This window comes from Camponotus vicinus, unplaced genomic scaffold, assembly GCF_025532165.1.
Source record: "Camponotus vicinus isolate PSW18456_S1 unplaced genomic scaffold, iyCamVici1.0 SCAF_1, whole genome shotgun sequence".
Classification (NCBI taxonomy): Eukaryota; Metazoa; Arthropoda; class Insecta; order Hymenoptera; family Formicidae; genus Camponotus; species Camponotus vicinus.
The window spans coordinates 20,222,513-20,234,877 of record NW_028141945.1 but is presented as its reverse complement, the minus strand read 5'-3'; the positions used below and the strand labels follow the sequence as shown (position 1 = coordinate 20,234,877).

The window sequence follows — 12,365 nt, the reverse complement described above, 5'->3', positions numbered from 1 at the left end:
ATTTGAGACGCAAAACTTTATCATATCCCTCTCAGTATTTATGGAGATAGCATCACTCGATGTAATAAGGTGACGTTGAGCCGTAAAAAGCTCATAACTAAAAAAAATTCAAAAATTAGAAAAATTAGGATCGTCAATCTTTAGAGATAAAAATATCCAAGTTGAATATTTGACTACGAGTTTCATTATCGATATAAATTTTCTAAAAAAAAAGTGTCTCGAGTTTTAATAATATCACTTACTTATGAATGAACTAAATCTCACAAGTTAACGGAATACATACGTATTTACTGACAATACAATTTTACATGAATTAATCGTCCATTACGAATTAACTTACGATAAATTAAATTATGTTATTTATTTTAATCAAGTTTAACAATACAAATTATCATACAAATACAAATTATATAAATTAATTATTATACTACACAAAGTATTTGTAATAATAAAAAGTGCACATACGCATATGAAAATGATTATTAACGTTAACGATTATTAATGTTAATCCAATCATTTTTTTCATTGTATTAAATTATCATGGTAGATATACTTGTGGCTAAAAAATTTTTAAGTTACAAGATTTTTATGGCTCGACGATGAAAAATGTACCCACCATTTCTATTATCGATCCCGAAAAGTAAAACAGAAGAGAACGTAGCTAGTAACATAAAAAAAAATTAGAATGTGCTTTACTATCTGAATATCTTACGAGTATACGACTCGAAATTGCTATATTTGAGAATTACTGCTTTTTCCGAAGACTTATATTCTGTAGTGTAAATAGAACATGTATATACATGCATTAATAAAAGTAATATTCAAAACAAAACTGTAAAATGTCTCATAACGAAAAAAAAATCGTGTATGGACACGAACTCTTAAATGGTTTAATTTTTTTTCTCATGTGCTTATAATATTCCGTATGAGATCTGTATTATTTTACATATGAAATGTTGTATTTCGAAAATTAACTTTAAGAGGAACATATTTTTATTGATATTTTCAAAATTTTTGCGATTTTCTAAATTACATTATAAATTTGTGGAAACACTAGAAAACTTATACATTACTCTATGATGTTCGTAAAGAACAATTTAGTATTTATAATCTCTCTCTCTTTATTTTGTAATATTTATTTCAGTGTAAGTTGCTGTTTCTTACAATTTTCTCTCTGTATACAATTAAAATAGATTTCTCTAATTTCTCATTAATCAGTTTTAATTAATATTGCGCGCATTGATGATAATTTACAAATTCTACATTTTCTATGTGTTTCATTAAAAGATGAACATTCTTTCTATTGCATTCTATTTCATTATTAAGTCTCATTTGTACAATATTATTTTGTATTATTCTTATTTACATTACATCAGTTTATCTTTACATGATAAAAAGCTAATTATCTTTAATATCTTACAAATAGTATATATAAATAGACACTTCATTAGCATGAACTGCGAGTGAATAATGTACCTCATATTTACGAAGTTCCTATATTTTATATTAGATATTTCATATATTACATAATAACTTGACAAATTAAATACTCAAATTTAAAGTGTCATTGAACCTACCAAAATTTTCATGCTCTGAATGTCTCACATTGATATTATCAATTATTGTTATACTAAGATTATTCGATAAAATTATTCTCTATAGAGCACATTATTTTAATAATAATAAAATAACATTTGCTAATTTTATATTTCGATCATTCTTGCAATTGATGCAAGATTTGTATATGTTTGCCTATGCTTTAATATATAATGTTTAACTAAAACATTCCCATTCGATATTCACAAACATTTATATATATGTACGTGTATTATTATCACATTTATTAAAAAGACAGTTCTCTGAGCCGATATTGGCCAATTCCTAATTAATCTCATGATTCTGTAAAAATGAGTATAGAATCACACTGTACACAAATATACAATATGCTCTTATACAATATACACGATGTACAATGTTCACAAAATAAATACTGGTAGAAGTTTGTGGAGTAAGTTAAGGAAGATCTTTTCAACCATCTTCCACGGGATTAACGAAGAGCGCCGTTAGGGCAAACAGTAGGAATACCAATCCACCAATAATGGTGACTAAAAATATCAAGAACATGCAAAGTAGTTATAGCTCATGCAAAGTGTGATAAAATCTTCTAATATGTTATATTTCTAATATATATTACCTGTTCTTACTGATATCCTTTGAGCTATTATACGTCCCCCTAATACCGCTAAGCCAGTACAAAACGAATGACCTAATACTCCACCCAATATAACTCCGTAAACATCCTGAAAAAAATGGTATCATCGTAATTAAACATTAATTAAAAGACGCTAGATGTTACAGTAAAATCGCTGCAATGTACCTCTCTCGCCGCGAGGATTATGGTTGTCAACTGAGAACGATCGCCCCATTCCGCGAGAAAGGTAAGAGTGAATGCTTGGAGGAATATTCTGGATAGCAGCATGAACGCGCTGGTTTTAGTGGTTTTTCGTATTACTCCTGTCTCGGGATCCTGAATCAAAGTACTTGCCGTCTCCTTTTCGTACTGAAAATGATGACATTTCATCAAGATTTAATCTTTCGCAAATTATTTTGTGTATTCTTACATTCTTAAAACATTGTTTATATATTGCAGATTTATAAACAAGATGTGGACCACAATGAGAAAAGTTCACAAGTTTACCTCGTCTTCTCTTTTCCTCAGGTCAGACTGAACTTCTTCCAACTCTTCCTGCGCTTCTGATGGCGACATGTAGTATCCGTCTCGTAACATTTTTAATCCGAATATAGCAAAGAGAAGAGTGGAAATGTAATATGTATATGCGCGGGGAATTATAGTGGCTGCATATCCAAACACCACTGAAAATAAATGATAGCTCAAAGTTCTCTGTGCAAGAATATCACAATTATATCTTCGACCAACATCTATTCATTTGTGGATATAAGTAAGTTATACAATATTATTATTATTATTATTATAAATTATAGAGATTATATTTTTGTAGACATTATTATAGAGATTAAATTTTTAAAAAATTTATATGTAGTAAAACACTAGATTATATTCAAAAATAATCTCCATAAAACTATTAACTAACTCCTATTAGTGTAGTTAATGTATATGATACCTGACAGAATAGTCATTAGTGCAAGGGCACTTATCGCTCCAGCGAATACAGTCAATCTTGGATGTTTCATTGCCATTATAGCGGCAATGAAGAATGTTTTGTCACCCAACTCTGACACCACAATCACCGACAAAGATGCTACGAAGGCATGCAAAAAGCCCAATCTATCCTGCGGCTTCTCAGACACGAACTCTGGCAATTTCTAAAAAATTTTACAAGTTACAATAAGGATTTGGATTTGAGTTACAAAGAGTTTTCTTTAGAATTGAAATACTTATATGTTAAGGTGTTTTTTCTTGAGAAATTTTTTTAAAGCGTTAGATTTAGATTTTAAGAGCTCTCTTAGGAATCTCTTTTGACGTTTTCCTTAAAATTTAGCAAGAAGAGTTAAATGCATCAAAATCACTTTCTAATTTCTTTTCAAAAATTAAGTTTTTTGAAGAATTTTTCAAAGCATTAGAAGGATGTAGATTTCAAGAGCTCTCTTGGGAATTTCTTTTGATGTTTTTCTTAAAATTTAGTAAGAAGAGTTAAATGCACCAAAATCATTCTCTAATGTTTTCCTTTGAATTTAATAAAATTTTTCAAGAATAGTTTTTTTTAAATAAATTACAAGCCAAAAAGATTTGAAAGATTATCGATAACTCACTGTCGATGTCGCGGCCAGTTGAAGTTTCTCATCATAACGAGGCTCGATTTCGCAGGTAACAGCTGAGAGGTAAAAAACGAAAATCAGAGAGCAAACGTAAATTAGGCGTTTCGCTCCCATTGTGTAATACTTAACGGCTCCTCCAACGCTTATTGCAGGTGACAAGCGTTGCGCGTGATAACCTCAAAAAAAAAACGGCCTCGATCCACATATCATGATCCACACACATACTATTATCGTTTCTCTTGCGATTCGTCCGTGAAAAAGTTAGTTTAGGTTAGGTTAGGTTAGGTTGCATTACCGCGTAAAGTGCCATACGTTTCATTGGCTGGTCATAAACGGACAGCCAATGAACGTAGATGTCAATATATATGATAAATCTATGATAAATCTATTTCTAAAGATTTCCTATGTACATCGATTTCCTATGTACATCGAAATATATATTATATATATGTTTATTTTATAAGGGGTGTATTTTTAAATTACACTCTCTTATATCAGATGGAGTAATTTTTTATTTTTTTTTATTCCAAATGAAAGAGAGAAATTCTAAAATTATTATAAAAAATATAATATTTGAGATAGAATTATTATAATATATAATAATATAAAAACAATTTAAAAATAAGAATAATTTTGAAAAACATCAAGACCAGAATGCTCGCCATTAATTCATGACATCTCGATATATTAATAATTTATGATTAAAAAATGAAAAAGTATTTATAGATACAGTTCGTGCCAGAGGATGCATGTGTGTGTGTGAACACGATAATAAAAAATCCTTCTAAAATATTCGTGTTTCAAAACCCTGGCGAAAATAAGAAACTTTATAAAGCGTTAACAACCGTTGAGTGAGGGTTTTCTGAGAGTTTATATGCTTTTCAAACTTTGTAAGAGCACTTACATAACGCTGTTGGGTTTTGAATGCTTATCAAACGCTGCAGTGTTGCAATTTTTGTTCTACAAACTCTTTATATAATGTTACATGAAAGTTTTGCAATGCTGAGGTAACATTTTTCAGAGTACGTTCAGTAAACGTTGATACATCTTCGTGTACAGAGTTTACTCAGATCGTGTACAGACTTTTCAAACGTTTACGTTTACGCTATAACTTACAAACGTCTTTTAAACGCTGCAGTGTTGCAATTTTTGTTCTACAAACTCTTTACTAATCGTTTTTAAACTCTCGACGAACTTCCACAAACGTTCATGTAAACGCCAAACAAACGTCTCATTTTTGCCAGGGAAGGAGAGAAATACGAAAAATTTAGATAAACTAAATTTAACGCGATTTTAATGAAACATCGTTAAATAATAAAAATAACCTTTTTATGTTGGAAATATCATTTTAATGTTTAATAATAAATAAATATATAACGGAAAATATTTCTTCTAAAAATTAATTAATTTAATTTTTGTAGTGTTTTATATTTTTACATAAATAATTTATGAATAATATAACCTATAGATAATATATCATGACGTCATAATATCTTCAAAGGCACGTGTGAGTTTCCGAATTTTTAATGATTAATACATATGTATTAAATATTATTTTGCATAACGTATTCGATATTTATATTAAAACTTAAGAAAACAAATATATATATATTTATATAATTTTTTATTTTTATGAATGATCCTATTTGTTATCGACTGAGCCTGTCAAATTTTTTGCGAGTATTTTATTCGTCGTATTGTCGCGCATGCACGAAAAACCTGGTCTGCTGACAATATTTATGACAATAGTGTTTATTAATATCCGTGAGAAGGTGCGTGGAGGATGAAGGTGAAGGGGATATCAAGATTACAGGCCAAATTTAAAGAGATTTTAAGACATATTTTTTTACATTTTTTCAAAATATACGAAAATAATCATTATATTAATTCATAATAAGAATAATAAGATGTGATAAATTAATTTTTTTTATCACATGGAAAAAATAATATATAATAATTTTAGTTCCTTTACATATTCAAAAAAAATTTACATTCTCGATTAATTTAAAATTATTAAAAATCGATTAATTTAGTTTCTTGATATTGCGCTTATTTATCGAGGCAAAATTTGCGGAGCAAAATAAAATAAATTAGTTTAAAGACTAATTTGAAGGTACAATTGTAAACAAAACGCACAGAGATATTTCCCATTTTATTTTCACATTATTATACTTCATACTTCTTGAAATCCAAACACATCTATTTGTTATCTATCGACGAGAGAAATGATACATAATAAATATCCGCATTATATCCTAAAATTAACAAAATATTTTTTCTTTTTTCATTTTTGTTTATCTCCCTTGGTCTAGAGTTCTAGAGTGTATGCAATTTGTTTTTCTATTATTTTCATTTTCCTTTTTTTTCTTTTTTTTTTTAGAAGCTTCTCTTTCCTTCAAAGACATCTTTTTATAAATTTAAATGCAGTGTATCCGTCGTAACAACAACCAGCCTTAGCCAATAGTTTATCCATTATTATTATTATTATATTATTATTAATAATATTATTACTAGTATTATTATTATTCGAGAAAGACGTTGCGAAGCGGATAAATTAAATGAATGACATAATTATATAAACTTTTACTGCACGCGTATATTGATTCTGAGATTAGCGAGAACATTAAAAGGAAATTAAAGACAAAAAAGGTGTGTATCAAGTAATTGTTTCCTTGCTATTAAAATAGCAATTTTTTAACAAGGAATACAAAGAAAAGGCAAGATCGCATACCGCGTCCACTAAAAAATTCGATATTGATTATTCACACATTTCTCTATGAAATTGCGTTTAAAAGGACTGAGCTAATAATGTCGGTCTAAAGATTCTCGAATATTTTGTCGTTTTACCTATATAGTTTAATTTACATCCGATTCTATACAATATAACATGTGTATTTGTATGTATGTATGTGTGTGTGTGTGTGTGTATCTGTGTAATAATGAACTAGAAAAGAGTAATCATCTCGTTAAAGATTTTCTACGCAAATCGAACTGTATTTTCTTCCTCGTAAAAATTTCAGTTATCAATATGCGGCTTCGCTTATTCTTTTTCTTCTTCTTTTCTATATTCGACGCTTTATAGTGTATTGTGAGCTGATTGAAATAAGATATAGAGCAAAGAAAAAATAAATGTTAACTAGGAAACCGAATCCGAGAACCTCCACAAAATAATAATCAATTATATCAGAAATGAGGAATCGATTTTATTTTTGCGGATATCAAAATAAATGAGAAATTTGCAATATAATTTTATGATTTACCCTAAATTTATTCAATTTATCCGTTGGTTTATATGTATTATTAATTTACATAATTAATAAGTTGTAATAAAATTAATTGAAAAAATAAACTTTTAAATTATTCTTTTTATTTGCTTTGTGTTTTTCACAAATTAAAAGAAGACATCCTACAACTAAAATGTTTTATAGAAAAATATAGAAATAGATCACTCATTCCGATGCTTATTTCGAAAGAATATGTGAATGAGAACAATTTTTTTGCGTCTTTGATACTATAATGTAGCACGTTTGTAACGATTGCTCAAGAAAACCTGGAGTCAAAAAGCTTGCCCTAATCTTATTCACTAAAACAAACCAAAAAATTCGACCCTGCACGCGTTTGCTACTTGAAATCACTACTACTAAGCGCTGGCGGTTAAGAAACGTTTTGCCGGACGCGGCAGAAAGAAGAAGAAAAAAACAAAAATACAGAGAAAGAAAGAAAGAGAGTGCCTCATACAGATGTTCATAGACGAGGATCGGCAGCGGTAACGTCTCCTCTGTGTTGTATTACATCGTCATAAAATAGAAATTTGTAGAAATCACTAGATGTACGCCGGCTAAGTGTCTCAGTTAAGTAGACATCATCTGGCGCGATCGGAGGTTGAGCGGGCGAGTCAGGGTAGAGTGTAACGCACGTACGGCACCTCGACGTCGTTCCCGTCCTCGTCGTTGCAACATAACTCGAACACGAGTGCGCGCACGTGCGGCTCCAGCTTCTTCTTCGACACTTTCTTCACCACCTCCGACATGAGCAGTCCCATGCGCTCCTGGCACTTGGACTTTGCCATGAAGAATGAATACAGCATGCAGATACCTTGCGACAGCATAGTCACCTCGAGATTGTGACGCTCCTTGAAGTAGTCGAGGAACTCCTTGAGCGTCAGTTCGCCCTTCACCTCGAAGCGATCCCACAGCGTCCACTCGACGTCGTAGTACTTGAGCTTAGGAGCAGCGATTGGTTCGCTGAAACCGAAGAACGGTAGCGCCAGATTCACGAAGCCATTCTTGTACAGTGATAAATCGTGAACGCCCCGTGTTAGCTTGTACAGCTCCAGACAAACGAGACCAGCCACTACCGAGGTGGTAGTGGCAATTGCCGGGATAATTTTGCCGGCAATCAGTTTGCTCTTGTGCCGATCGGCCGGTGAGATTTTGTAATTGGTGGCGCGCAAATTTGATGCCGCAACGATGAAGTCTATATGAAAGTTGGTGTCGTCGTCCTTCTCGAAATCCTGCGGATATATCACCAGGCCGTTTAGTTCCTCAATCTTCGGCAATTCGTCCTGCAATTGCGACAGTCGCTCGTGATCGATGTTACCGCTACCATTTGACACTTGCACCTGCAAACAGAGTCGATCTCTCAGTCTCCTCTCATTTCATTCTGTATACAATATCGATTAAAAATTTCTCATTTCAATATACTTTACTACTTACACAAGATTTCAAAGATATTTTCGAGAATTTTAAATAATACACTTGTATAAAAAATTAAAATTTTTGCCTGTTGTTTGAAGAATAATTCGAAATATTATTTTTTACCTGTGAGTCCGTTTCAGCGATCTTCACGCCAGATTTAGGCGTAAATTCCGGTATTTTGACGGTAGCGAGAATTTCGGCAATCTCCTCTCTATCGCGGTTAATAGGTATTTCGTAAACCTTGGCCTTGAGATTAGCAGCAGCGACAATATAGTCCATGTGTAAGGGATCGTTGACATCGAACACCAACGGATCCGGGCAACGTTTCGGGCCGGACCAGAAAGGCTGACCACTCGAGGTCACTTGATCCGGCGGAAAGTTGAACAGCAACTGGCGGATTTGATTGCTATATTGCTCCTGCCAATGACAACGAGCCCAAGCCACGCAATCGGCAAAGGTGTGCGGTTTCTCGTCCACCAAGGCCGTTTTAACAGACTCCAATACTTCAAGAGGCTGCACACCGGGCAGTTTGAGCGTCCGATCGACGAACTGTGGATCGGAGATGTATTGCGCCGCATTCTCCGCTGATTGACGAAACAGCCCCTCGAAACTGTCGCGGGCCCACTGCAAGGTGTGCTCGATGGCGTTGGGGAAGTTCTTCAGGGTGCAGATCGGAATGCTCTTCTCCGGAGGATCCTGCGACGAGCTGTACGATTCGGTCAAGAATGGCACAACCACTTGAGTATTGCCCTTGGTGCCGAGAGTGCCGGACTCCAGAAGGGGTTTACGATAGTACACGCAACGACGATCCATGTAGATGCGAGCGTTTACATTGTCGAGCGCGTTCGCCACGCCATCCAGCACTTCGAAGAAGTCGTCGTTGTAGATCTTCTCCGTTTCCGGACATACCCGATTCTCATGCGCGACCACATTCATGTTCGGGTTCATGCCTTTTATGACTCTGGCCGCGGTCGACGACTTGGATTGCTGCACATCCGACGGTCTGAACAGGAACTGTCGATTCAAATTGGACTTCTCGATCAGGTCCATATCAGTCACCGTGACATAACCATTTTCTGCGCCCACGCCGATCATCGCAAAATTTTTCAACAACTCGCAACCGATCGCGCCAGCACCTACCACAAAGTATTTCAAATTGCCGAGCTTACGCTGGAATTTTTTGCCAAAAACAGCCACCTGAAAGAGAAACACAGTGGAATTAATAATTATCGAGCAATTAATATTAATGTTTAATGCTTTTTTGGTTTACAAACTTGTCTAACATTTAATTTTCTTTAAATTTTCTTTATTTGTGTGTGAGAGAAGAGAGGATTTTAATTAAATATATTTGCTCCTTGTATTGTACCTGAGAGTCATAACGGTACCCGTTGGGAGCGCATTCCTTCTCGGTAAGTTCTGAACAATCGGTGGGCAGACACTCGATGGCGTCAAAATACAACCATTGATATATAGGATGGAACTTGCCGGAGCAAGCTTTCATGACTTCCTGAGCGACGATACCGCCGATCGTGGCGTTCATGGGGTTCAAATTGCCGGCAGATATCTTGGCGAACGTGCGCAGCAGCTCACCATTGATCTCGGTATCGAAACCGTATTTATTCTTAACTTCTTCAGCGATGGCGACAAACTCGTCGGCATCTGCCTGATTCCATGATCGCGGCATCGCACGTTTATTGTCCCTGTACTGATGCAGTGCCAAAAAGGCCAGATGCAGTTGTTCCGGATAATCAAATTTGCCAAAGTCTGTGACGAGGAACTCGGGTTTCTTCAGGGCCACGTCCAACGGTGCGAAGCACAAGGTCTTGGGCATCTTGACTTGGGTTACAATACCTCCACGCACATACTCGGAGAACCTGAGGATATTCGGTTTGTTTGATTAGATCCTGATCGTCTATTTGTTAAATTGAAACAAGTACTATTAGAAATATTATTGTGATGATAAATTTGCAAGGAATAACGAACATATTTATATCTAGGCTCACACGCCTCACCTGGAAGTGTCGCCGATGCTGAACGTGTACGGCCCCAACACCTTGATCTTGATCGGCTCGCAACCGTTCAGTTCGACCATACCCTGCACCTCGGAGAACGTGACATAGTCACCATCCTCCATTCCATGACGGGTGTCATCGAGACAAGTGACGACGCCCTCGCTGTCGCGGGAAATGCTGGCGACCATCGCGCTCACTGGTGGCTCGCCATTCGCGTCCACTACCGTGAAAGTGTCGCCGAAGTCGCAGAACACCTGGGAAAAGAGGCCACGAGTGTCGGCGATGATGAGGGCGATTCCGTTGGCGCGGGTGATCCGTGAGATGCGCAGCTGCTCGGCCAACGACGTTTCCGTCAGCACCACGATCTTGAATTGCTGGAGATACGCCTCGGTCAGGTCACCGGAGTAGTGGCGAGTAGGCACGTAGTTGTTGAGCTCCGACAGCCGCTGGCAACACGCGGCCGCGCGATTCTTACCTGTCGAACAAGTTTCATTTTAACGTCATCGATTCTTTTGTTCCTTCCAATCATTGTTCTAGCTTGGAGGAAACTAGAACAATTATAGTAAATTAGCTTAAATTATAGTTAATTTATAAATATAAATATGATATAAATATTAATTATTATATTAAAGTATAATATTATATAAATATTATATAAATAATATATATAAGATATATAATATTATATAAATATAATATATGTAATAATTTTTATATATAAATATTTATATACATGTAGTAATATTTTTATATAATAAATATTTATATATATGTAATAATATTTATATAAATATAAAATTATACATAAATATAATATTAATATTATATTATAATATTATACCTAAATATAATATAGTAGCAGTAGTAATTTTAGTAATTTATATATAAATATATTTTTTACATATGAATATATGTGAGTGATATAAATTTACCTTCGATTATGAATATTCCTTAATAAATATTTCTTATCTTAAAATTGATGACATTATAAATTATATAAATGTCTATAAATTATATATACATGGCTTAGATATTTCTTAATTCAAATTCAAATTTGTTTTGTCCTATATTTCATAGTAATATAGTTTCATATTAATTTAATGCACTTCTTTAACGCATTTATTTATGTAAATGTCATTGATTTTATTTGATAGATTTAATGTATAATGTTCAAAATATCTTTTTTTATCATATATTCCATAGATATCTGTTAATTGAGACAAATAAAACAAAAAACATTTTATTAGATAGCTTAAGCAATATTTTGCAAGACAATCTTTTCATGATGACTTGCACTAATGCACATACATTTTATTATCACATGCATTTTTAATGCAATTAGTGAAGATAATGGCAAGCTTTGATTAAATAGTATAATAGAATTAAAATTTGTTAAACAATGGTAGCAAATGTGTGCCTTATCTCAAGTTAAATCTTATCCTGGAGATTATCCTTCAGATTGCGCAGATTTATTATCAAGACTAGAAACAAGCTTCTGGTGTATCATTCTCATAAATTTCATTCAACAAGAGAATTTTGATTATTTTTGTATCAATCAGAAAAAAAAGTTCATGTACAATATTTTAGATACATTTGTAAACTCTGTTTTTTTTAACTGTACGTCTCTATATAATTTGTTATAATTTTTTCTCTTCCCATTATTTCTTAAACGCTAAAATACACTCTTGATTTACTTTGAATCATTAAAAATAGTCTTTCATTGCTACATCATTTTAATTTATTAACTTATTAATTTGTATTTATTTATGGATCATTTGCTTATAATTAGAAATTTGGAGCAATTGGGAAATTCAATTTTTAATGCTAGATAAATGTATGAAAAAAATGTATCTTATAT

At 33.3% G+C, this 12,365-nt stretch overlaps 2 protein-coding genes across 2 annotated transcripts in view; both read right to left on the bottom strand.

Moving 5' to 3' along the window:
* Positions 1 to 331: 331 nt before the first annotated feature.
* On the bottom strand, positions 332 to 4,059 carry LOC145959399 (putative divalent cation/proton antiporter TMEM165). The gene is made up of 6 exons (XM_083078222.1): positions 3,793 to 4,059; positions 3,144 to 3,345; positions 2,699 to 2,874; positions 2,378 to 2,560; positions 2,195 to 2,300; positions 332 to 2,105 (listed from the first exon to the last, which is right to left on the bottom strand). The coding sequence occupies exons 1-6, from the start codon at positions 3,910 to 3,912 to the stop codon at positions 2,029 to 2,031; spliced, it is 864 nt and encodes a 287-aa protein (XP_082934348.1). The 5' UTR covers positions 3,913 to 4,059; the 3' UTR covers positions 332 to 2,028.
* Positions 4,060 to 5,937: 1,878 nt separating this feature from the next.
* Positions 5,938 to 12,365, bottom strand: part of Uba1 (ubiquitin-like activating enzyme 1) — an 8,409-nt gene continuing 1,981 nt past the window's right edge. The window contains exons 2-5 of the mRNA XM_083078200.1: positions 10,508 to 10,982; positions 9,862 to 10,369; positions 8,619 to 9,692; positions 5,938 to 8,419 (exon numbers count right to left, since the gene is read on the bottom strand). Coding sequence (XP_082934326.1) covers positions 7,694 to 8,419; positions 8,619 to 9,692; positions 9,862 to 10,369; positions 10,508 to 10,982 — 2,783 coding nt within the window. The 3' untranslated portion in view covers positions 5,938 to 7,693. The remainder of the gene's footprint in view (positions 8,420 to 8,618; positions 9,693 to 9,861; positions 10,370 to 10,507; positions 10,983 to 12,365) is intronic.